This window comes from Rhamphochromis longiceps, linkage group LG4 (genome assembly GCF_057381845.1).
Source record: "Rhamphochromis longiceps isolate RC_006_pf linkage group LG4, R_longiceps_female_GT1.1, whole genome shotgun sequence".
Classification (NCBI taxonomy): Eukaryota; Metazoa; Chordata; class Actinopteri; order Cichliformes; family Cichlidae; genus Rhamphochromis; species Rhamphochromis longiceps.
In genome coordinates this window covers 14,785,155-14,811,076 of record NC_140560.1, presented here as the reverse complement: position 1 = coordinate 14,811,076, position 25,922 = coordinate 14,785,155, and the positions used below count along the sequence as shown (strand labels likewise).

Sequence of the window (25,922 nt, the reverse complement as noted above, 5' to 3'; positions counted from 1 at the left end):
AAATGTGGTTGTTTTTAAAGTGCTTTATAAATAAAGTTGATGATGATGATGATGATGATTTACTTTATTAACGCGTTCCTGACCAGGCAGGCGATCAGCTCTTAAGTAAATAACATGGTCTTAGAGCAGGAGGGCAGCAGTTTTACTATAGTATTGTATTTTCCAATTAGTTTTTGACTTTTCTTTTAAATTCAATTTAGTTCACGTCGGCTGATTTTCCTGTTTCAGTTTATTTTTTATTGTTTGAAAATGTTACGTTGTAGTTTAGTTTTTACTAGTTTCAGTGTTAGTTTTAGTCTTTTGTTTTAGTCTTTTTTCATTACTATTGCATGAAGGGCAACTGCCAGGCACAACCTAGGAAAATCTGACTCATTTGACCCACTGTTGCAGGCATCAAGAGTCTGAATAAACAAAGAGTCTTTATTATTAGTAGTAGTAGTATTGTTGTTGTTGTTATAATCAAACTATAAATTAAACCTCATTTTTTAAAATTTGATTTTAGTTACTTTTTTTCAAAAGTTTATTTTATACTTTTAGTTAACTGTCACTGGAATCGAGTTTACTTTGGACTTTGGACAAATACATTGCGCAGTTGTTGTTTTTCCATTTCAGTTTTTTTAATTGTCCTGTTTTAGTTAAATCTCGAGTAATATAGTGCATCCAAGCATGAAAGTGCACGCAAGTTCTTGAAAACCCAAGTCCATAAAGTTAACACACATGTTGAATGAAACTGATAACCAGGTAAACACACATTAAAATACAAAATTGAATAAATAAAATAACTGGCAATGACTCGAGCTGTCCATGGTGTGATATTAAAAGTTAATTTAACACAGCTGTGCAGGCACAATAGTTGGAAAATAAATATTCGTGTTCACTGTAAAATAAAAGTCCCGCTTGTGTAAATGGGTTCCTGTCTTTAATGCCAGTGGAAACCACGTGGTTTTACAGTTTTATTGGCTGAATCATGTTGTGTTTCCATACAATGTTTCTGAAAGCACGGGTTTTTTTTTTTTTAAGTAAATCTGTTCAGAACTGCTCAATGAAAACTTTTGGTTTTGTCACCTTGTTGGGTAAAACGTCACACACACGCTATTACCACGTATTTACACAGTTTAGCCCCACAGCTCAGCGATTTCTCCCATTCAAATCAATGTCACGCCACGTACAGCCATTAAACCAATCCCACTCGTGTAATAATTGTCGTTAGCTCTTATATTTCCTCTCCCTTTAATACACACACGACCCGGCCTGTGTGATTTCGCGTGGATGGAGAAGCTGGCTCGGGGATGGGCCCGTGTTTGGATCTCCATGCGGATGTGACATTTCAGAGAAAAGCGCGACCGCCATTTTGAGATTTACCTCAGACATCACAAACCAAACGGGAGGAGCGGTTTGAGGGAGCCGCACAGCTCAGGCTAGCGTTGTATGACCGGGCACATTCTTCACGAGAAGCGAGGGGAATAGCTAGAAATGCAACGAGCTGCTGCAGCGTTTCGTCGTCTGTCGTGTTAGGGCGGTTTGGAGGATTTTGGTTTATGTCGGGCCGCGCAAACTCTCGTCTCCGCGAACTTCTAAATTAACGTTAACATCAGTGCTATTCCGTATTGGGAAGCTGGTTTGAATGGATAGCTTTTTCCTCCGCTCTCCCCCAGACGAGGGACAATCGGAGGAGCACACAGACTGGGGATATCGCAGGCAAAGTTGTTGAATGTGTGTGTGTATAGCAAATGAGCCTTTGTTTTCATTGTCGTACCTTTAATACCATTTGGCTGCCTAGTGTCAGGTAGCTTAGCGCTAGCTTGAAACAGGGTATTTGTACCTGACGGTGCAGGTCGTGCTCAGAGTTCTCTTATTGCCCCACATTTCCCGGGGTAGACCCGGATTGATTTAGCTAATTTCAGCGGGCCTCCGATTTCGGAGTCCCCCCGCCCTCCCCTAATTACATCCATCGCAACCCCTGCCGTCAACCAGCGACTCGCACCCACCAAAGGCGCCGAGATTGGGCGAATAGCGAGCAAATACGTCCGCGTTTCTCTACCCGCTCCCCCGCCGACCTCCCCTCCTCACTCCCCGGCGCTGACAGCGGACAAGGCCGAGTTTGCAACAGAGCAGGCCCGGCCGCCAAGGCTCGACCTGTCCCCACCTCCGCATCCCACTACACCTCACCAGCAGTCCAGAACCCGGTTCCCCACCGAGTCGACCCTGGACAAGGTCGAGGGCAACAGAGAAAACAGGGAACACCGCATCACACCTACAACAACAACACCGCCACCTGCCAACATGAACCACCATCACCACACGCAGCAGCAGCAACAGAAAGCCGGCGAGCAGCAGCTCAGTGAACCGGAGGACATGGAGATGGAAGGTAAGTAATGGCCCCGAGTAAAGTGAACGGACTTTTTATTAATCTTTTTTTTTAACCAGGTTTGTGCCATAAGTTAACATTTGCACGAGAAATGCACGGAATTTTATCCGCATTAACTGAGCCCAACATCTCGGTAAACACGGAGGCCTGCAGCTAGCAGAGATAGCCGGTTGGTTTTTTTTTTTTTTTGCTGATTGTGCGTCCGATGCAGCATACTTGTATTCAGCTGACCTCATTTTGCGTTACAAGCAAACCGAGTCCTTAACGATCTTCGTTTGCTTGCGATATTCAGCTGTTTGCAGGTTTATCCAGAACCGGTGGCATTTTCCCCGCACATTGTCGCAGATTAGCCGCATAAATCATTCATTCTGATCGGCAACCGTATCTCCAAATAAACAGTTCATCGGCTTGTTGCTTCGAGATTGCCAAATCACCGCCGTCTAGAATCCGCTTGCACTCACAGAATTCCGGGCCCGATGCTTGTTGGTGGCCCAAGTGTTTGTAAACAGTCTGCTTAGTGTTGCAATTAACACGGATCCAACGCTAAGGTAAATTAATCTCTCTGCTCTGACTTGGCTGTGTGGGCTTTTGGGGTGATTTTGACAGCTATCGCTAGCTGCGTTCATCACTTCTCCCGCGAATAAAGTAGTGATATATATGTTTTTATTTTTTACTGATAACGTTAAACTTTAGTCTGTTAGTTGTTGTTCGACAAGTGACGTTGGTTCAGCCTCTAACAGTGAGAGCGTGTGCGTTAGCATCGTGTGATTGCTCGTACATTAAATGCTGGTTTCTAAATGGCTAAAGAGATCGGTTGACCATTTGGGTAAAAATATGTTAGGTGTGTCTCCAAAGTTTGACATGTTACCATATTGTAACAGAGTATCTGCTTCACTAACATCCACTTTGCGCGTTACGCCTTGTAAAACGCGAAGAACGGTGCTAGCGCGGCTGCTAATATTGAGCTAGTCAATTAGCTCCAAGGCGCACCTCGTTACGTTCTTTCTCTAGCTAGCATGCTAGCTAGCTAGCCAACTAGTGCACGGAGGGGGTGTGTGGCGTTCCAAAATGGTGGCTTGTATTTTGCATCGTTAAGATTTTGCCTTTTGCCCGAGAGCCGGGCCTTGCATTTTTTTCTCCGAGCTTTTAGCTTGTGTCTAAATTTTATCTCACGGTTATAATTTAGCAGCTGAGGGTAAAACGATTCCTCTAACAGTAAATCTACATCAATAGCTGGTACTTCTTGACTCCAGCTAATGTTGGCTAATAAAGGCCTTGAGGTGAATCTGTGGCTAGTGTTTGCTAAGGTGGCTAACGGGAACGCAGATGCGTCAATCCTGTGTTAGCTAACACACTACATTTTTAGCTATCCCTGCTGAAATTATAACAATGTGGAACACCAAGCGTACATTATCCCGTTTTATGTTAATTTATATCCTGGTATTTAGTGTCGTTACGTGAAACGTGGAGCAACGCTGGCAAGTAACGGTAGTTGCCGCTGCGGTAAGCCAGGCCCGCACAGAGGCAGCGCGGGGATTTGCTGCTTCATTGTATGGAAGACCAAAAGGCATGGAGCTCGCCATTTTTAATGATCTGTTTTTTTTTTTTTGTTCTTTTTTTTTCGTTTTTGGGGTTCAGTTTGGAGTCCGAGGCGGTCATTTAAGCAGTCTGCACACACAACACCAGCACTACCAGCATTTTTATTAAGTTTACAATGATGTCAACTTGGGGCTGAGTATGGACCAGTGGGCACTTTCACTGCGTCATTCAGACCTTTTAGTTTTACTGTTTTCACACGCTTTTGCTTGTTATTTGGGAGCACGTATTATACAAATGACCTTAAGCAGTTACATGCATGCTGTGGAGTAAATAAAGAAATGACCAGGCACAACATTTCCATTGTTTGATGATTCATTGTAACACTAATCACTAGTAGCAGGTGCATTTAGCGGACTTCCCCACCCCCTCTCCTATCATACCTTATCCTTAGGTGCACTGAAGCCTTACAAGGACAGTGAAGACAAGTTGACATAACAAACTGCTCACTTTTTCTGGTGCTTCTGACTTCTCTCAGAAGCAACACACACACACACTCCCACACTCCATTTCCGATATGGTATGAGGCGCCATGCAGTTGCAGCCCCACCATCACTCATTTGGCAAAGCTAAATCATTTTGCCTCTTTTTGTGTTTTTGTTTTTTTGTGTGTCTCCGCACTCTAATTTAAAAGCAGGGCTGTTGCTGTCACATAGCTGGCCAAGCTTTTATATGGGTCCCTCTAAAAATTAATATTGAACAATCTTAATGCCTTTATATTCAAAAGGTTCTAAGAAATACAAGACTAAGGGGTACAATTGGCACCTTGGTGAGGACTTAGTATTGTTTATGGGCATTTAGGGCCAGTTTGCTCAAAGTACAGGAACACAGCTTAGTGTGGCCTGATGCAGCAAACTGCATTGTAGCCTCCTAGTGCCAAGTCACTGTAACAAGATCAACCATGCAGTTATAACCTTTTTGGTGTGGGTTAACCACACATCTGGAGTGTTTTTTCCATTTGCTCAGCATAAAGTTTGTATATTAGAGGAGAAGATTGAGTGTGATTATTGACAAACTTTCATTTGCTGCTTTTAGTCCAAAGGATTTCAGCTTCATAAGATTAGAAAAGATTAGCATTTTTTTTCTCTAAAAACTTTTCACTTGAGGGTTACTGCAGCTATAGTGAGACTTAAGCTAAATCACAGGGGTTCATTTTTATTCTCTTTATAGTTTAAGCCAGTCGGGGTAAGCTCTGCAGTCTTGCTCTTTGTGGATTTTTGTCCCATAAGTAAAACACCCAGCTCTTACTGTTGCAGTTTTTGGTGACAGATCCGTTAATAAATACATTTCAGCATAGGTTGACACAGTGGGCGGGACAAAAGGTTGTCATGGAGCTGACTGACGGAGCCCAATAGCATGGTGTAATCTGCTTGGGTAAATGAGGTCAGTCTCCTGGAGGATTCGGTCAGCAGCGTTACCTGTAGACCGACACAGAGGAGTGCCACACGCAAAACTTTGCGCGAGAGACGAGGTGACAAAGCAACCCATTTTGGGACATCACAGGATCCGGGCAGATTTCACTCACTCCTTGAAGTCGATTCAGCGCGCATCTGATTCCCTCATCGGCGTGTTTTGGTAAATTAGACTGTGCGTCGAGCTGCCGAGCTGGGATAATTATTGTCCCCTGTACGCGTGTGTTTTGTCTGAATGATGACTTGCTGCTTAATCCTGCATTGTATCCGTAATTACCCAGCCTACTGTTGGTGTCGCTGGGCCTTTGTTATGCTCATACACACGTATACACACTCACACATTCGCTCTCTGTTGCTCTCACTCTGTCATACACAGACTGAGAAAGGAGGCTTAAAATCCCGTGTCAGCGGGGTTTTCCCATTAAAGTGAAGAAAAAAGTAAAAGAAGGATCCCCCACAATAAATATAATATATATATATATATATATATATATATATATATATTAGGGGTGCAACGATATTCGTATCGATATTGAACCGTTCGATACAGTGCTTTCGGTTCGGTACGCATATGTATCGAACAATACAACATTTGTAATTTATTTTATCAATTTTCCTTCTGACGATGCTGTCTGTGTTGAGCGCTCAGTGAATCTGTGTTCGACTACTCCGCCTAGGCTGCACTGTCGAGCGCAGATCCACTGAGCGCTCAACACAGACAGCATAGTCAGAAGGAAGAGCGCAGGGCAAGCTAGCGAGACAGAAGTTAAGCTCTCCTTGCAACAGGCAAATTGAACGTCATTCAGATCTGGCGTTTGGAATTATTTTGGTTTTCATGTGACGTATGACCCTGAAGGTAAGCGAGTCATGGACTAAAGTAAAACAGTATGTTGAATGTGCCATGCAATGCTCAATTACATTGGTGTGAACTAGTGTGTTAGCGCAGTTAGCTCGTTAACGTGTTGGCCGTCTAGCCCCATGCACGGAGTGATCGGCGGTAGCTCGTTAACGGAGATTTGCCGTGTTGTGGCGTTAAGGTCATTTCAACGAGATTAACCTGAAAGCACTAGCGGGAACACAACGAATATGACTGCACATTTACGCCGACATCATCGTAGTGCAAAGACAAGTGGAAGCAGACAAAAAAAAGCAAGCATGCTACTAACTTTAGCCGAGTCATTTAGACAGCTGTTAGCACATGATTCTCCTTATGCTGCTGAGAATATAGCCCAGAAGAAGCGGATAGTATAGCTTTTATTTTGGAAAGAGCCATTTCTCTGTAATAAACTCTCTTTTCCAAAGATGAGTGATTCCTCAATCAGATACAGGGCTTGCAATATCGCTAGCCCGACATCCCGGAGCTAGCGATTTTTTCAGTCGGGCTACCAAAATCTATCTCAAAATGAACATATAAAAGTACTTGCCACGCTTTATTAATCCTAGAGGGATTTTCGATTGCACGTTCCTGACCTTTTGACACCTGCAAGTTGGGAATGCAGTTTTCAGCCACATTTACCCCAAGTAAAGAGGAAAAAAAAGGGGGTGTCTAACATGTTAATCTATCCAGGAACGCCATATCCATGCAGTCTTATTATGTTGCTTATCTCTCCCTGTGTAGCTGGGGATACAGATGATCCTCCAAGAATCCCCGCCAACCCAGTGATCAATGGTAACGTGGCCATGGCAGACGGACACAACAATACAGAGGAGGACATGGAGGATGGTGAGGATTATGTGCAGCTCTGCAAACGCTTTAGTTTCTTTGAAGCTTTTCGAGTAGAAGAAACTGTAGGTCGTCTGGTTGAAATTACACCTGAAGTTAATATCTTTATATGTAGTAACTCAAATGCTGACAGCTTGTCAGTGGGAAAACATAAAGACTCTTGTCCATGTTATTTATTGGCAGTGTATGAATTAAATTTAAACGGTATTTTCTCTAACTTAATGTAATTGTAAGCTCTCTTACGTCTGCCAGTTTTCAGAAGTTGTTTGAAGTAACTTGTAATTATGTCTTTTACGTTCTTTAGCGTGAGTTAAACATAACTTATGAGGTTAATAAAAATCAAATGGTGCCGCAGCACTGTGCTGCACCACTGTTGCATCATAGTGGGCAGTTTAGGCTAACCCCTGCTCGACTGCAGCAACCGTCTACTGCCATAACATGTGGGGTGGAACTCTGTCTCGTATTTCTGTTGTCGGATTGCAGGTGTCCAGGAATAATGACAGTTCTGACCCCAATTATTTGGATCACTGGGCAAATAAAGCAGAAGTGCTGTATCGAATTAAAAGTTCTCAGTGAATCAGAGGGAATCTGTTACACACCAAATCTTCTCCTCCCCCTCTTAACGCGTCACCCTCCCGTCTTCTCACAGACACTAGCTGGCGGTCGGAGGCGACCTTCCGGTTCGTGGTGGAGCGCTTCAGCCGCCTGAGCGAGTCAGTGCTCAGCCCGTCCTGCTTTGTCCGGAACCTTCCCTGGAAGATAATGGTGATGCCGCGCTTCTATCCTGACCGACCACACCAGAAGAGCGTGGGCTTCTTCCTGCAGTGTAATGCAGAGTCAGATTCCACGTACGTAAGAGGGATTTGGGATGTGGGCCTTTTGATATAAGCTGTGATTATCAACTCACTTTATGCTCTCTTGGAAATTCTGCTGCTTTGAAAGTTGCAGTAGGTTTTTCTACTGTAAGTCGGGATCAGTGGTGCTGTGAAGAACTTCCTGCAGATGTTTTATCCACTACACCGCTTCGAGGGATGTAGTTTACCTAGAGCCCCGAATTGAAATGTGCCAAAGCTGCAGTAAAAACTCTCAAGTATCTCATGTGATATATGATGTTCTGAGTGAATGAAGTGAAAGTGAGGTTTTAGTGTGTAGCCAGGAGGCCTGACGCACAGTGGTTGTGGTCGTCTCTGGTACCTGGCAGGACCGCAGCAGCTCGGCGCAGTTATCCCATACTGTGAGACTGCAGTGGAAATGCTTTTTATTGCTGTTTTGTAAAATGCAGCTGCTAATGGGAAAACATATTTGTTAAGACTGCACACAGTCAAGTTTGGAGCCGGTGAAATTAGATTAGAACTGGATTTATGTTTTTAATTTAGTGAAAGGTAAAGAGGCAATCCTGCTGCATCGTTTCTGTGCTTTTCGACGTCCTATTAGACAGTCAAAGCTTCTTCCATAGTTTTTCAGCGGCATCTTTCTCTTTCCCAGTTTGCTTAATAGCTGGGACTAGCAAAGCTCTGGTATTTAATGTTAACTTAACTACACAATTAGACCAATTTTAAATACTCTGCTCTTTTTCTTCACTCGTGTCCTATACAGAAGGATACCTGCCAGAGCAGCAGGCAGCCCGCTGTTTGAAGGTTTACACCTATGACATCTTTGTTGTTTTTTTACTGGTGTTGTCAAAATACTTTAAAACATCAGAGCAAATTATTCCTCAAGAAAAAGACGCAGGTTTTGCTCCATTTCACTGTCTGTGTTATAGCTGCAAAAATCCAAACAACATGGCGCAATCATAACTGCTCCTGTAGGTGCATTGATGTAAAGGGGGGCTTGCTTTGATTACTGGAGCACAGTTGGATTGGGAACCTTCTTTCATCATTGCCACACAGTGGTTGTTGAATTATTGTTATCGAGTCGTCGAGACGATTCATATTCGCTGATCGTGGCAGGCTAAAGCCTTCACCACTTTCCCGTCGCTCCCTGTGTGAAGTAGCAGGAGTTGAAACCTGCACAGCTTTCGTGCTCCGACATTACAGCCCAGCCGTCCTGTGTTGCGGTTGGGTATTGCTGCATTAACGGGGTCACAGCTGCTGGTTTTAACCACTGCTCTGGTGGCAACCCAGCTTTTGTTTTCTGTGCCTCTCTTGAGACAAACAGCTGCCAGTTCCCACAATGAAATGTCATTTTTCACAATCGAATGTCACTTTTTTTTGCCCTTTTCTTTCTTTTTTTTTTGTGCAACTCAGCTGCGTAACTTCATTTAGAAAATGTGCTGTCAGCCCTATTTCCCTGGTGGGGGTTGTTGGTTTTTAAATACCCTTGTGTGTTTGGGTTTATATTTTCTCTTCTTAATATATCTTTGGTGTGTAAACTGAAAGCTTTGGGAGGGCACAGATGTAAATGTGAGGCTTATAGATTGATTCAGTTTGTAATGCCACTCTGAGAGATGCATAGATGCTGTTGGTGATTTGGGTATATCTTGGTTAATGGTGTGGAAGGATGTAAAATTAGCATCTGATGCTTTATCCTGTTACCGTGCACAACACTGTTTTATGTTTTTCAGTAGCTGAAGTGGAACAGTGTTGGATGGCTTACTTGGCTCATAAGTTTGCACAGGTTGCTGGTCCTGCTCTCCTATGTTTTAACGTCGTAGCCTACGCAGTCTTCTAAATGTGCCGATTTCAGTGCCGCCAAAATGTTCCTGAGGAAATAATACAACTTTTAAACAGTTCTTTAGTATTCAGGTGTCGTGTCTTTGGTGTTTCAGGTCATGGTCTTGCCACGCACAGGCCATGCTAAAGATCATTAACCACAAAGACGACGAGAAGTCATTCAGCCGCAGGATCAGTCACCTGTTCTTCCACAAAGAGAACGATTGGGGTTTCTCCAACTTTATGTCCTGGAGTGTAAGTACACAAACCTGTCAGAAATTAATGTACTGTTACTTTTGTCAAAGAAACAGTGGAATATTTTTGCTGTGAGTGTTGGTGGGGTTCTTTTTTTCTTCTCGCTCAGCAGTTACCACTTTGTTAACCTTTTGTTTGGGCCTGGTTGTATTCTTTCATTACTACAAATTGCTATTCTTAAAAAGATTAACTGTTTTGCAATGATGCATTTCAGGATGTGACCGATCCAGAGAGGGGCTTCATCGACGACGACAAAGTTACATTCGAAGTCTACGTCCAGGCGGATGCCCCACACGGAGTGGCGTATGTTGTGTTCTATTTGAGTCGTTTATTTTTGTCTTTATAAACTATTTCCCATGTGCATTTTCTCTGTTCTGTTCAGGGTTTATGACTTATAACTAACTGAAGTTTTTGGTCTCTGTAACCAGCTGGGATTCAAAGAAACACACAGGCTATGTTGGACTTAAGAACCAAGGAGCGACCTGCTACATGAACAGCCTGCTACAGACACTCTTCTTCACCAACCAGCTACGACGGGTAAGGTTTTGTTTTGTGGCTTCTAATGACTGTGTGTGGCTGTGGCTGTTTTTCTTATCTGTTATAGGGTTCTTAACATAATAGATTTGATTATTTAAAATACCTTTAAACCCCCTGATTCTCAGCACCACTTTCAATACGGTCATAAAGCTTTTAATTTTTCATCCAAGTAAGAATAAGCAGGTTGTAATGTGACATGAGGCACACAAAGCTCTTAATTCTTGATATAGTAGTTCCACCTTTCAGGTGCTTGGTTAAATGAGTGGATCTTGTATATCGGCTTTCTTGTGTTTATTTCCCCCAAATGCGAAATATTTCCAATAGACACGACTGCTGTTTTCTTTAGCCAACAAGCTCAGTTGTTAAGCTCTGCACGTGCCAACTTTCTACTGCCAAGAAAATGCTACTGACCCAGGGCGAATGACCCTGGTGGAAATGAGCATTGAAACAGTTTCAAATATCATCGTCTACATATTGAAAAATATATATATTTTTATGACATGCATATTTATTTATTTGTAACGTTCTACTATAGTTGCTGCTTTTGTTTCATTGCTCCCATGCTGGCTCTTTTAATTCTACGATCAAAGTGCTTTTTGAAATTTTCCAGTAGCATATCTGGAGTTTAAATATAGTAAATGTTTTCACAAAAATAGTCCAGTCAGCCTAAGATGATTAGTTTTATATAAAAGTTGTAATCCTGGAGCATCCTTATCCTTCCCAGGCGGTCTACATGATGCCCACAGAAGGAGATGACTCCTCTAAGAGCGTCCCCCTGGCACTGCAGAGGGTTTTCTACGAGCTGCAACACAGCGACAAACCGGTTGGCACCAAGAAGCTCACGAAGTCCTTTGGGTAAGTTAGGACTTGCTTAGAATATTATATGTGTTGTAAGCAAAACTATTAGATCCTTGCATGCTTGACATGTGGGTCAACCATCAGAATTTCACAATAAGCGTTGTGACGGTTGGTTGTATTCTCTCACTTGGTGTTTGTGTTTTTACGTGCAGGTGGGAAACACTAGATAGCTTCATGCAACATGATGTGCAGGAGCTGTGCAGAGTGGTGAGTTTCCTATACACGTTTAAAAAGGTCCTGTATGCACGGTGAACAACAGCTGACAGTATTTACTGTTTGTGTGTGTCTGTGTGTGTGTGTGTGTGTGTGTGTGTGTGTGTGTGTGTGTGTGTGTGTGTGTGTGTGTGTGCGCGCGCGCGCACTGCAGCTCCTGGACAACGTAGAGAACAAAATGAAAGGCACTTGTGTTGAGGGAACAATCCCAAAGCTCTTCAGAGGAAAGATGGTGGTATGTCATCTCTCTTTCTCCGTCTCTTCCTCCTCTTAGCTGACTCGCCCTTTTAGTTATGGTCATATTTTGCATATCTTTTGTACAATATTGTTCTTATGAGGGGAAATTTATAGTGTTTATTTTGCTCAGTAATGTCTCTGCAGCACGTCTCGCACAGTAGATTCTGTAAACACAGCGACATGATGTAGGCTAACACAGCACAGGATGTAGCCTGGAACAAGGCCAGTTTAAGAATAGACTGAGGGTAAATCAAGACGTGACCCGATGAGAAATAATGTTTCTGACTCGCCTCTCATATCGTATAGTCTGACTCTGCGTGTGTGTGTGTGTGTGTGTGTGTCACTCTGCAGTCATATATCCAGTGTAAGCATGTGGACTACAGGTCTGAGCGGATAGAGGACTACTATGACATCCAGCTTAGCATAAAAGGAAAGAAGAACAGTGAGTAGCATAAATGTGGTGTTTTATTGATCAGTGGCACATTTGTCCTGCATGATCATGATTTTCACACACATATCAAAGCGGCGATTTTCTAAATATAATCTTTGCTTCTTTCCAGTCTTTGAGTCATTCAAAGATTATGTGGCAACCGAGCAGTTAGATGGAGACAACAAATATGACGCAGGAGAACACGGGCTGCAGGTGAAGTATTTCTGCAATTTGTTGGCTCTTGTTGCTTTCATGCTGTTGGTATTGAAGCAAAGTGGACTAAAATTTTAGTTTTTATGTCATTGTGAAAAAATATTTGGTGTTCCAAAAATTAGACGTGTTCAAATGGATCAGTAGGTTTCCGGTTTTTCTTGCCAAGCTACAGAAATATGTAGCTCTAAAAATAAGATCTGGAGCTTGTTTACCTGCCTTGTTTTGATATGGTTTAAATGAGCAGCCTAAAGCTGAAAGGGTTTATAATGGCAGGATTAATGTCAATGGGATGTCCTCACCAGATGACTGACTCATTTTTGTTTTGCGTCGCAGGAAGCAGAAAAGGGAGTGAAGTTCCTCACCTTCCCTCCGATCCTCCATCTGCAGCTGATGAGGTTCATGTACGACCCACAGACCGACCAAAACATCAAGATCAATGACAGGTAAGAAAAAAAACAAGCTGATGCTTTAAAAATAGTTTTTGAAGTAAGGTTACTTGTGAATTACTGTGCAGAACGCACCCTGATAACTCCCCGTCACACAATGAGACGGTAACTGTGCTGCTCGAATGTAATTTTAGAGAAGGTCTGCTCCATTGTAGCATAGGTTAAAGGAGGAATGTCACTTGAGCTTTACACTCGTGAAAAGCTTGCCCTGACCTCGCTTATTCAGACGGTGAGAAAGGAACCAAGATTGTTTTCTGTGCCATCAATCTGTGTACAGTTAATGGTGTTAAAAATAGAATCCAGCAGAAATAATGTGACACTTGTAGCAAACGCTACCATTTAGAAGTGCTAACTTTCTGCTGTGCCATTTCGATGAGCTCTGACTCATCCTTGTGATGATGCTACAGCCAGCTGGCATCCTGAGGGCTTTGTATACGTACATGGAGACACGGGTGTGGGTGTGGGATGACAGTAGTTTTGAATATGCTCAAGTTTACTCTTGATTTCTTCCATTTTTATGCTACTTTTTGGCTGATATTTGACCCTTTTTGTATTAATCTACACATTGTTTTTTCACATTATTTGTTTTTTATTTCTACCTTTCCATTTTTTTAAATACTGCTGCTTACCTCATCCTTTTTTTTTTTTTTTCCTTCTCAATTTCTTTGTCTCTAACGCCTCGCCATCTTTCTGTGCTCATTAGATTTGAGTTTCCAGACCAGTTACCTCTGGACGAGTTCCTCCAGAAGCCAGACTCAAAGGACCCAGCCAACTACATCCTCCACGCTGTGCTAGTCCACAGCGGGGACAACCATGGCGGTCACTACGTCGTCTATCTTAACCCCAAAGGAGACGGCAAAGTGAGTGTCAAGGATCCAATAGTGAGAACAATTTTTTTTCTGCACTTTTCACCAAAAATGCTCAAATTTACAAAAAAACAAAAAGGAGTTTATGTTGTGGAGGAATTCAGAGCTATGTTATCTTACCTCTTGACCTTAAGTGTTTATTAATTACATACAGCTGCATGCATTAAGATCCAAGGGTTGAGAGTCAGAATAAGTGCCTCCCAGGTCTGCAGTGATTATTATACTGAAAATGACAGAACACACAAGCTTCCTGACAGGTGAGACGATATCACCTAATGTAAGAAAAGGGATGTTTCACAATTTAGATGTTTAGTGGAATAAACGCTGTCAGAAAAGATGTGTTAGTGTAAAGAGTCGGATGTAAACACGAGCTCTCAGCTCAGACTCTTAATCTCATACTCATCGAGTAAACCCCTCTGATATACACACATCAGTGTGATGTTACATTAATTCTGCATTTAGGTTTGTGTGACAATGATTGTCTTAAGTGCTCTCTGGTTTTTCTCTTTTTTCCCCTCCACTCCAATCCTTGGTGGTTGCCCCACCCCTATCTCGCCTCTGCTCCTCATCCTCCTCTGGCTTCCTCTGGCTGGGACCCCATCCTGCAATCACCATCTGTCTCCGTCTATCATTCTGTCTCTTTCTGCAGTGGTGCAAGTTTGATGATGACGTAGTGTCACGATGCACCAAGGAGGAGGCCATAGAACACAACTACGGCGGACACGACGATGACCTCTCCGTCCGCCACTGCACCAACGCGTACATGTTGGTCTACATCCGTGAGTCCAAGCTCAGTAAGTAAACATCCGTCCTTCTTCACTCGTCATTTAAAAAACATCGGTATGAGAAACTTTTCCAGCAACACATGAAGGTATCCTCTGAGCTGATGAGTGCAAATAAAATTCCTGTTTCACATGGAGGTGACTGTAGTGAATAATACTGTTGTACTAAATTATCACTTCTGCCGTTTTACCCACACTCAGGCGAGGTGCTCCAGCCGATGACCGACGTGGACATCCCCCAGCAACTGGTGGAGCGTCTGCAGGAGGAGAAGAGGGTGGAGGCACAGAAGAGGAAGGAACGCCAAGAGGCTCACCTCTACATGCAGGTCCAGGTAGGGAATCGGAGGTTATTTAAGCGCTCTGTGGTGCTTTGATACTTTGCGATCAAAATACTTGGGTGGCTGAATAATTTAGTATACAGCACATGAGAAACCTACAGTGTAGGAAGTACAGGAGAAAATTGAAGCTGTGTTTGTGGATTTCAGGTAGAGCCACATTTGTGTCGAAACACCACACCTAGCAGCTTGTGCCGTTTTACGCCATCATACTGTAATCTGGATGGTTTGGTGTTTATTGCTTAAAGTGTGTAAAGGTGCAGGACTTCGTACGGTACTTCTCGGATTATTTATTCATATTAATCAGTATATTTGTTCTGTTGAAGCTCGAACTTGAACCCAATAAAGTCGACCTCCATAAGAGGCCTGACAGAAACAGCTTAGTTCGTGAGAAGCTATGCAAAGTATAACATCGTGCACCTTTAGACGGGGCAGATATGTTTCATAGGTGGATGAATGCTGGATTTCAGTGCGATAAGAATGAACTGTTTTGCCTTTTTGAAAAAGAGTAGATGACGTTTAGACATTTATGTTGGATCGGATCGTCGGGCTAACGACGGGCTGGAAAACGGAAGCTTCTTCTTTCTGTCAAGCAAAGTGTTCGAGTGTTTTGTTGGACTCGGTGTAACCTACAAGTGGCACGCACAACTGCAGGTCTTCTCGCTCTGGTTTGGCGGTCTCTGTGTGGTTGAGATGGGGAGAAGAGCAGTCAGTGATAATGAGGAAATGGCTTGTTAAATGATAAAGGTTTACCCTTTTCAGCACTGACTTACTTACTTGTTCGAGTATTAAGGCAGCACAAAGGCTAATTACGCTCATTATTTTCCTCTGAAGAGGTGATAAGCGTAACATTTAAAGGCTGTAATGAGGCTGTGTGAAACTTTGCTTTGCACTTTGCCTGTAAGCCATCAGAACTGACACCTCATTGAAAGTCTTAGCAGTGGAGCACCCCTCTAAACAGAAAGCTCTACATAATTATGATTTCGTGTGTGTGTGTGTGTGTGTGTGTGTGTGTGTGTGTGTGTGTGTGTGTGTGTGAGACAAGCAGATTGCTTGGACAAAAGCTTAAAAGACTTTTGATGCTGTTAGCTACTGACTGCTGCAGTGAAATGTCACCACCAGTGTGGATACAAAGAATGAAGCTCTTGCTTTGTCGAGATCTAGAGATAACTTGGGTGTGGGGGAGTGAGTTTTCATTGCATGAAGTCTTTAGTCTCTTATTTTTCACACTTTGGTTCTTGGTCCAGTTATACTAATGCTGTTCATCTTCCCTCTCTGGGCAGATGGTGACCGAGGACCAGTTTTGCGGTCATCAGGGCAACGACATGTACGACGAGGAGAAAGTGAAGTACACGGTCTTCAAGGTCCTGAAGAGCTCCACGCTGCAAGAGTTTGTCCAGAACCTCTCCCAGACCATGGTGAGGCATCTGTGGGACTGTATGCTCTTTGATGGTGATGGATATTTGGATGAAATTTCTAACTTTTTTTTTTAAATTAAAGAATAAAATAAACCATTTAAGATTAACTGCGAAGAGTTTTAGTTTGTAGATTTCAAGATGCATGAAATGTTTAGTCAGTAAACTTATCTTTCATCAAAGTAACTTGTGCTCGGTGGAAGTTTAATATTTGTGAAAGAAACCGCATTCACGCACATGCTGTGTCTCAGGTTCACGCTCGGACCCCAGGCTGAAAGAGAGGGCTTGTTAGCTTGTCAACAGTGCGGAGCACACATGTACACACACTTGCTTAAATTCTGGCTCCCTGCGGTTGATCAGTAAATACCAGTTGGAAATTTTAGTCTTGATGTCTTTTTCTCAACACGTTTCTGCTTTTCCCACATCTTATACGCAAATTGAAACTGTATTGATGTGCCGCAGGGTTTTCCACAGGACCAGATGAGGCTCTGGCCCATGCAGGCCCGTAGCAACGGAACCAAGCGACCTGCCATGCTCGACTACGAGGCCGATTGCAACAAGTCGGTAGGTGTTTGCACCTGTGGCACACATCTTCAAAAATTCCTGTATGCTTTAGCCAGTTTTTTTTGCATTAAAATAATGAAAGAAAGCTGCCAGTGAACCAGAACAACTGTGCTAAGATCAGTTCAAAAATATGCAGGATTTAGAGCACGGGTTCTAGAAGGAACTATCACTCCCTGAATTATTTTTTTTATGAATCATTATCTAAATTGAGTTTAATTTGAATCCCTGGATAACTACTCCATGTATAGAATCACCTGTCAAATCTCTCTTTTTAAAAAAATAAATAAAATAAAAAAATCCTCAGTTTGTTTACAAGTCTTTTTTTTTCTTTACAAGTTTTCCGTATAATGCAACAGTTTTATGTCACTTTAATTCCTGGGACCACTCCTGAGTTTATGACTCAGTTAAATGTAACATAAGAAACTTTTTTTAAAGATTGGAACATTTTTGTGTTTCAGATGATCGACTTGAGTGACAATGAGAACCCCTGGACAATATTTTTGGAGACTGTAGATCCAGAGATGGCAGCCAGTGGGGCCACGTTACCCAAGTTTGATAAAGACCGTAAGTTCTCCATCCATCGGCGCTCATCATCAGACTTTGAGTCTTAGCACTTTCTTTTCTCTAAACTTTTAAAATATCATTTTTGTAGAAAACATGTTCTTCAGGTGTCAGTCTTTGATTCCACTTACATAGCTGCCTGTGTTGGTACCGTGTAGATAAGAATAATCGACACAATGCCTTAGAGGTCACAGTCATAAACGTAGAGTACTAGTTACTCAGTAACATAGTTACTGATCGGTTTGAATGTTGATGGGTTTGTTCTGAGTGTTTATGATTATTAACACTGTGTTTAGCTGCTGATTAAAGGCTCTGGCATGCTACTGTTTGTAGTGCGATGTTGTAGCTGCCTGCTGCCACTTGGGGTCAACGTCAGAGACATGCGAGACATGTAGTTTACGTGGTGTTGGTGATCCTTGTGGTTTGTGAAAAACAACTTTCATAGTGGAACTAAGTGAACCCGAAGGCTGCAAACGCTTGGACGTATCTCTTTGTTTCTCAGTTCGCTCAATCTTTCCCTTTGCATAGCTGGAGAACTGCACCAACAGACACAAATGCAGAACCATAAGTGGCGTTTTGTGCTTTGTTTAGTGTTTCAGTTGAACAATATTTATGCAAATTGAAGCTATACTGCTCCTCAACCACTTCTTTGGCAGGCGTGTTGTATAGCTGCTGATTTCACCTTGCCCTGTTTTGTTTTTCTCTTCTAGATGATGTCATGTTGTTCTTGAAGATGTATGACCCCAAAACCAGAAGCTTAAATTATTGTGGACATATCTACACACCTATATCCTGCAAAATAAGTAAGCGTGACTCTGTTATAACCTCAGTACCCTGTCATAAGGTGCAGTGTGTGAATTCTTCGTCTGCAGTGAACGTAAAGATTTTGAGATTTTTCTCTGCTTCTCTTTTTTCCCTCTAACCAGGAGACCTGCTGCCAGTCATGTGTGAGAGAGCAGGATTTCAGCAGGAAACTAGCCTTATCCTCTATGAGGTGATCTATTCTGTGACGCCCAGTCGCTGACACACTCCTGTCTTTTTCTCACTTGCTCCCTCACACTCTCACATTCTCAGGCTCCTCTATCTGGCACAGAAGCTGTGTTAGGCTCTCATGTGCACACTTGCACTCTGTCATATGTAGGCCTTGGTACATACATACATCTGCCACAAAAATAAATACTATCTTGCACTTAGCAGATAAATTGACTGCATAACCCCCGATGCTTGGTGTGTTACAGGAAGTAAAGCCCAATCTAACAGAGCGGATACAGGACTATGATGTCTCTCTGGACAAGGCCCTGGACGAGCTCATGGACGGGGACATCATTGTCTTCCAGAAGTAAGTTGTTTTGGGGGGTTTTGGCACTTGTGCTTTGAGAAATCTGCCAAATTGATATCTTCCCGAGGTCGACACGCTTCAAGTTGCCTTCGTTTAAAATGTCTCTCTTTGATGACGCTCTGGTTGAGAAATTGTTGCAGAACTTGTTAGCTTTACTTGTTATGTCTGTGCCCTCATTTACTTCTTGACCTGCGCTTTCTGTCCTTGACCTCTACCTTCACTTCACTCACACTTCCCTCTGTCACACTGATCTCTGTTTTCCCGTCATTACAACACAACCCGTACCTCAAACTGTCTTTCCAACCTTTCTCCAACACCACAGGGACGACCCAGAGAACGACAGCAGCGAGCTGCCTACGGCCAAGGACTACTTCCGGGATCTCTACCACCGGGTGGACGTCATTTTCTGCGACAAGACCATCCACAACGACCCCGGCTTTGTGGTCACACTGTCGAACCGCATGAACTATTTTCAGGTACGATCGGTTGAGGTTCTTTGGATGAATATTGATTAACTCTTATTATTTTTAAAAAATACTCATGTGAAGCTGCCGAGTCATTATACGAAGACTGATTTTTATTTTTTGCTGCTACTGTTAATCCGGGAGTGGATTTCTGCTGCCCCCCACCCCCTCCACCTGCTAGCATTAAATTTGATTGACAGGTGAAATCTGACAGGCCCGTCATGAACTGTCTGTTTTTGTGTTTGTCAGGTGGCTAAGACTGTAGCGCAGAGGTTGAACACAGATCCCATGCTACTGCAGTTCTTCAAGTCACAGGGGTAGGAGGCTTGTCTCATCCACACACACACACACACACACACACTGCATTCTTCGTAAATGTAGTAACAATAACAGTGCATAATAGTGATTGTCATTCTTTCTTTTTTCTTCTTAAGCCGTTGTTCTCATTGTAAGCCAAAATATGGCCTTTATAGTCAGGAAAAATGCAGTTAAGGGCTTTGAAACAACACTGAACATGAAGTCAACTACAAGGGAGAGCACTTTAGTTCTTGCTTTGCACATAACTGAGTAATTATGCTTTTGCTGTAGCGTAATTATCCCTTTTTTGTGGTTTTGACAAAAAAAAGGTTATACTAAACAAAGGCTTTTCCTGCATAGAGGGACTGTGACAAAATGTTTCTGACCGGTTTCGTTATTTTTGGTGTTTTATTTACTGAAGCGTGTTATGCTGCTTCTTAATCTGATGGTCAGAAAGAATAGGAAACCACATGGATTTGGGCCAAATAACTGACTCATCACCTTCACTGTACATAGATCGATCTCGCCGACGTGCGTAGTCATCTCCCAGAAGGCTCATTTGGAGCCAGGAAAATCTGCTAAAGACGGCCTGTAGTTTAATGAATAATGCAGTGTTGTTTCAAGGCTGTTTTTTCCTAAATAACTCAAAATCCTGTAATTCTGTTTGACATGTAGAAAGGAACGTGTAGACCGCGTTTGAATAGTGTTGTGACTCGTAGCTTTTGTCAGGTTTGCCTTTGATTTGATTACTTGCAGTTGTCAGTAGAAATGTTGCATAACCTGTCCCCCCTCCACCTGTCTTCTGTTGTTTTTCCTCCTACTCTTCCCTCTCCCTCTGTGCTTCTTTTTTTTCGTCTTGCTCTGCTGTTCACCTCCACCTCTGCTTCTTTGCTTCTTTTCCTCCCACTTTTCTTTCTCTTCTCCTTCCACCCTTCTTCCCTCCCCTTTGTTGTCCTCCCCCCCTGCCTGGTGGTGTGGTGGCCAGGTACAGGGACGGTCCAGGGAATCCTCTCAGACACAACTATGAGGGAACGCTGCGGGACCTGCTGCAATTCTTCAAGCCTCGGCAGCCCAAGAAACTCTACTACCAGCAGGTAGGACTGGTTTGTCTACTTTTTCTGTGTCAGGATTTCAAGTTTGTCTTTGTTCTCTCTTTCGAGTAAGATAACTGGTGTTTCCCCTGAAAAGGAGCTCAGTGTTTCATAGTGCCGGTAATAATTCTGGTAATCTTAAATGTCTTTTTGTCTTTCCTCCGTTATAAAATATAAAATGCTGTCTGATAGAAAACAAAGTCATTGGGGTAAAAATGTTTTCTGACTACCTGAACTTTTAACACACAAACGGTTGTGAGAAAGTTTTTATTTATTTCAAATCTTTCCTGCAAACCAGGAACGAGTTACATCCTCAGGTGGATGACTTATCTCAGTGTCTTGTTCATGAGCGACAGGGATTTGTATCTTGATCTACGTCCCTACTCTCACCTACGTCACGAGCTTTGGGTAGTGACCAAAAGAATTAGATCATAGATACAAAAGGCAGAATTTGCTTTCTCTGAAGGTTGGCTAATTTCTCCCTGAGAGAAAGGGTGAGGGGTTCAGCTATTTGAAAGGGACCGGGTATAGAGCCGCTGCTCCTCCATGTTGAAAGGAGCTAGTTGAGGTGGTTCAGGCATCTGACTGTGATGTCTGCTGGTTGAGGTGTTCATGTTACCCTGGCCCCATGGTAGACGCACAACACACGGGGGAGACCACATTTCTCAACTGGCCTGGGACCGCTTTTGAGTTCCCCTGGATGAGCTGGAGGAGGTGGCTGGGGGAGAGGGAGGTCTTGGTTTCTCTGCTTAGGCTGCTGGCCCAGTGACCCGGCCCCAGATTAGCAGAAGAAAATCGAAGGCCACATCCTACGAGTCCACAAAAGGAGTAACTTTGTTTTTATCTCTCTCTTTTTCTCTATTATGTATTCTCAGTTAAAGATGAAGATAACAGACTTTGAGAACAGGAGGAGTTTTAAATCCATATGGCTCAACAGCCAGTTCAGAGAGGAGGTACGACACTCAAAAAACCCCAAAAACCTTTACATAAGGAAAAATGTTTCTGTGATTCAACCATAGACATGAAACTGTTTCTTGTGTTGCAGGAGATTACTCTTTACCCTGACAAGCACGGCTGTGTGCGGGACCTTTTGGAAGAATGTAAAAAGGCTGTGGAGCTGTCTGAAAATGGCTCTGAGAAGCTCAGGTATCCATCTGTGTTTGGCTTGCTTGTCTTCCTCTCAGTGGTTGCAATCAGAACTTTTTGACAGCTGCTCCAGCTGTTCTGCCGTACGGGGAGTTTGCATCTGATGGTAAACTGAGTTAAAATTAAAAAATCGAGCACACTATGGTCCGTTTTAGCTTTTTGAACATTATCTTTGACACTGGGCAAATCACTAGAGATTGAGTGCTTGTTGTTGTGGCCTAGACTGTCTGTAGTGAAGTTTATCACTTTAGTTTTCCACTCATCTTGATCCAGGTAACATTTTGGCTTTTGTTTAACCCCTTTGATTTGTTTTTTTAATCTAATCCTAACCACGTGCGAAATGTGTGCTGCTTCTCCTTTTTTTTTAAATACTTTTCACAAAATTATAGTCTGACAATTACAACCCTCACAGCAACCGCGGCCTGCACAGCCCCATTTCATTCTGTAAACCTGCTCTCTGTGACTGCACTGGCACCTTTCCCTTTAGTTTGGTTGAATTTCTTGTTTTCCCTGGTGTGATGTCAGAATCAGATTTTGCTGCATTTGAGAAGCTCCTGCAGAGCGTTAATGCCTCCTCCCTCGTTCTCCCTCTGCAGGCTGTTAGAGATAGTAAGCTATAAAATCATCGGAGTTCACCAGGAGGACGAGCTGCTAGAATGTTTATCTCCTGCTGCCAGCCGCACCTTCAGAATAGAGGTGAGTGTTTATGCGAGGCGTTGCCTGTGCAGCGCGTTTCACTGTGTTGTTTATTTTATGTTAGCCGCTTAACTTCCACTTAACACGCCGTCAGGCCGACACTGTATTTTTGCCCTCACAGCCAGTCAGTTAGCAGTAGAAGTATTACTTCTTCATGCTTGTTAAAGGTTAAATACCAAGCTTCTGGCTCAGTTTTCTCTGTAGCTCTTGCGTCATTACAGCGCGTTAAAAACTTTGACCACCAGGTGTCAGTAAAAACAGTTGGTTTATTTTTACATTTTATAGTCAGTGGTTTGATCTGAGCTTATTTTCTTCCTTCATCTCTCTTGTGCTGCTTGGCTTTTTCAGGAGATTCCTTTGGACCAGGTGGACTTGGATAAGGACACTGAAATGCTAATCCCTGTTGCTCACTTCCATAAGGAGGTCTTTGGCACCTTTGGGATTCCCTTCTTGCTCAAGATCAGACAGGTGTGTTTTTTTTGTTTACTTGTACCACATAATGTGGGGATTATTATTTATTTTATTTCTTCTTGACTCACTGCCATCCTATTCTCCTTTGTGCAGGGTGAGTCGTTTCGGGAGGTGATGAGGAGGATCCAGACCATGCTGGACATCCAGGAGAAAGAGTTTGAGAAGGTAGGTCGTCGTTGGTTTGCTTCTTCTTAAACAGCGTTCTCCTGATGCTGAAATAATTAAAGTGTTAACAAGGGGGGTAGTTAACCACCAGATGTCTGTCTCTGTGTGTTTTCAGTTCAAGTTTGCAATTGTGATGATGGGTCGGCATCAGTACATCAATGAGGATGAGTACGAGGTCAACCTGAAGGACTTTGAACCACAGCCAGGTATTTACTGCCTGCAGCGCTACTGGGAGCGATACCAGTGTAACTGCTGCTGATACTGATACTGCGCCGATTGAATGACACCAGGCTAGAGCCAAACACAAAAATAAAACAAAAGCATGAAACTGTGACAGTGCCTCGTCATGCACCACTTCAATGTCACGGCTGCTCATATTTATACAAGTTTATCCACCTAATAATGAACTTTAAAGACCTTTTATGTACACTCACTGGCCACCTTGTTAGGTACACCTTGTGTTAGTACTGGGTCGGATCTGCTTTTGCCATCAGAGTTGTCGTCATTCTTTATGGCACAGATTCAACAAGGTGCTAGAGATATTCCTCAGATACATTGACATGACAGCTTCACACAGCTGCTGCAGATTTATGGGCTGCACATCCGTGATGTGAATCTCCCGTTCCACCACATCCCAAAGGTGCTCTACTGGACTGAGATCTGGTGACTGTGGGAGTTATTTGAGTAAAGTGAACTCATCGTCACATTCAATAAAGTAGTTCGAGGTGATTTGAGTTTTGTGACATAATTTGCTGTCCTGCTGGAAGACGAGTGCATGGTTATAAACATGGTCGGCAGCAATACTTGGCGAGGCTGTGGTGTTTAAATGATGCTAATTTGGTACTAATATCCCCCACACCACTAAACCCCCACCAACAGCCTGAAGTGTAGATAAAAGGCAGAATGGATCCATGCTTTCATTCTGTTTTTGCCACATTATACCATCTGAATGTCACAGCAGAAATCAACTTCAGACAAGACGGTTTGATCTTTTGTGGTCCAAATTTTGCAAACCTTTACAAATTGTAGTCTCAGTTTCCTGTTCTTAGCTGACAGGAGTGCCATCTGGGCTGGTCTTCTGCTGCTGTAGCCCATCTGTTTCAGGCTATGACAATCAGAGATGCTCTTCTGTAACCTTGGATGTAACGAGTGCTTATTTGAGAGAGAACTGCTTCCCTGTTTACTTTTTCGGACCGTCCTCTGTAAACCCCAGCGATGGTTGTGTGGGAAAATCCCACCAAATCAACAGTTTCTGAAGCACTCAGTCTGAAACCAACAACCATGCTACATTTTCTTCCCTGATTTTGAATTTGAACCTCAGCAGGTCACCTTCATCATGTCTGCATGGCAAAATGCACTGAGTTGCTGTCATGTGATTGACTGATTAGATCTGTGTGTGTGTGTGCGTGCGTGCGCGCGTGTGTGCGTGTGTGAGAACAAACAGTTACACAGGTGTACCTAACAAAGCGGCTGGCATGTGTATTTCTAGTATTTACCACACTGCCTTTCTAGTGATTCCTTTACAAGTGTGACACGGCACCTCTGGTGTTTTGTTCACTGCAGCAGTGATTGGTTCTTATTTGTAATGTAACTGCATCAAAATGGCCAAAAGCTCCCCTGCAGTCGATAGTTTTGATGTGTGTAGCCCAACCCAGTCACCAGAATCATTAAAACTGGACTTTATTTTCTTCACGTTCCTAATATTGGCCGGTGTGTCAGCGACACCCGAGATTAATGTCGATGTCACGCGGGCTACAGAAATACTCCCACTGCTCCTGTTACTGTTCATGTGATTTCTGTACTGCAGGTGGCGCTGTCACTTCTCCTAATGGCCTCTCTGATGTGTCCTCCTGTGTAGGTAACATGTCCCACCCGCGCCCCTGGCTAGGGTTGGATCATTTCAACAAAGCTCCAAAGAGAGGTCGCTACACCTACCTGGAGAAAGCAATCAAGATCCACAACTAAAGCAGCCCCCACCCCCACCTTCTCCCCTAGTCCTCCTCATCCTCTCCTGCTCCGCCTTCATCCCTACCTACTTTAACAAACCATAACCACAGACTGTAACCAACAACCGTGTGTGTGTGTGTGATTGTGCGTGAGAAAGACTGAGAGAGTGTGTGTGTGTTCATCACTTCACCCCGCCTGGACACCTCTACAGCTCTACACCGGCACTATGTCTTCAGTGATTGGGATCTTGCTGCAGCTGATGGATTATTCAACCACAAAATAAACCGCACCAACCACTGACTGTTTATTTTGTTGTACATTTTATTTCTTTTCCCTTTCCCCCCCCTTTTTTTAAAAATCGTCTCCCTCCACGTTTGAGGCTGTTCGGTTATTTTTTCTGGCTTGTCTGCCTGTTGACTGCTTTTTGTTGCCTGTTCAGAAATGGGAGACGTGTAATTGGATTTTATGGTTTAAAAAAAAAAATTAGGAGGAATCACGACACAGTATAGCATATATAATATGTATGCTATATATAAATATTTTCATATATAAATATGAACTTCTAGGCTTAGTTTTCACTTCCACCTCATTTACAGCTTTTTTTTTTTTTCCCCCCTTCACAATTTTTGGGGGGTTGTTTTTAAATAAAGTTGTTCAAAGGGGCGTCACACTGCTGTGCGGAGAGGTCAATGAGTGTGCTGTTTGGAGGACTGACTTGCAGAAATGATGGAGACATGCAGTCGTTTTAAAATTATTAATAATTTTTGCAAAAGCAGCTGCGGGCTGGCGTCCACCCTGAAGTTCTCTGGTTTGCTCTTATGATGAGGTTTCCTTATATTTTCTG

The 25,922-nt window shown here is 43.1% G+C and overlaps 1 protein-coding gene across 3 annotated transcripts; it reads left to right on the top strand.

Moving 5' to 3' along the window:
• The first annotated feature begins 1,884 nt into the window (after window positions 1-1,884).
• On the top strand, window positions 1,885-25,164 carry usp7 (ubiquitin specific peptidase 7 (herpes virus-associated)). Of its 3 annotated transcripts, none has more exons than XM_085403455.1 (31): window positions 1,885-2,368; window positions 6,995-7,099; window positions 7,749-7,947; window positions 9,867-10,005; window positions 10,220-10,308; window positions 10,434-10,542; window positions 11,267-11,397; window positions 11,553-11,607; window positions 11,768-11,848; window positions 12,202-12,292; window positions 12,411-12,493; window positions 12,827-12,936; window positions 13,643-13,820; window positions 14,455-14,599; window positions 14,789-14,919; window positions 16,206-16,340; window positions 16,800-16,901; window positions 17,360-17,465; window positions 18,173-18,265; window positions 18,389-18,456; window positions 18,701-18,801; window positions 19,124-19,277; window positions 19,515-19,582; window positions 20,548-20,656; window positions 21,529-21,606; window positions 21,699-21,799; window positions 22,396-22,495; window positions 22,844-22,963; window positions 23,060-23,131; window positions 23,247-23,337; window positions 24,990-25,164. In XM_085403455.1, exons 1-31 carry the CDS (start codon window positions 2,284-2,286, stop codon window positions 25,094-25,096), a joined length of 3,336 nt encoding a protein of 1,111 aa, XP_085259581.1. In that variant the 5' UTR covers window positions 1,885-2,283; the 3' UTR covers window positions 25,097-25,164. The 3 variants fall into 3 exon arrangements, with proteins under 3 accessions (XP_085259581.1, XP_085259580.1, XP_085259579.1); XM_085403454.1 differs by having other exon boundaries at window positions 2,147-2,368; window positions 13,643-13,799; XM_085403453.1 differs by having other exon boundaries at window positions 2,147-2,368; window positions 20,554-20,656.
• Window positions 25,165-25,922: the final 758 nt, after the last annotated feature.

Bases quoted from the DNA above. Each gene is read 5' to 3' on its own strand.
- usp7 (XM_085403455.1), top strand. From the start codon at position 2,284: ATGAACCACCATCACCACACGCAGCAGCAGCAACAGAAAGCCGGCGAG. The intron at 7,100-7,748 runs GTGAGGATTATG...GTCTTCTCACAG, and splicing joins AGAGGAGGACATGGAGGATG to ACACTAGCTGGCGGTCGGAG. The intron at 16,902-17,359 runs GTAGGTGTTTGC...TTTGTGTTTCAG, and splicing joins AGGCCGATTGCAACAAGTCG to ATGATCGACTTGAGTGACAA.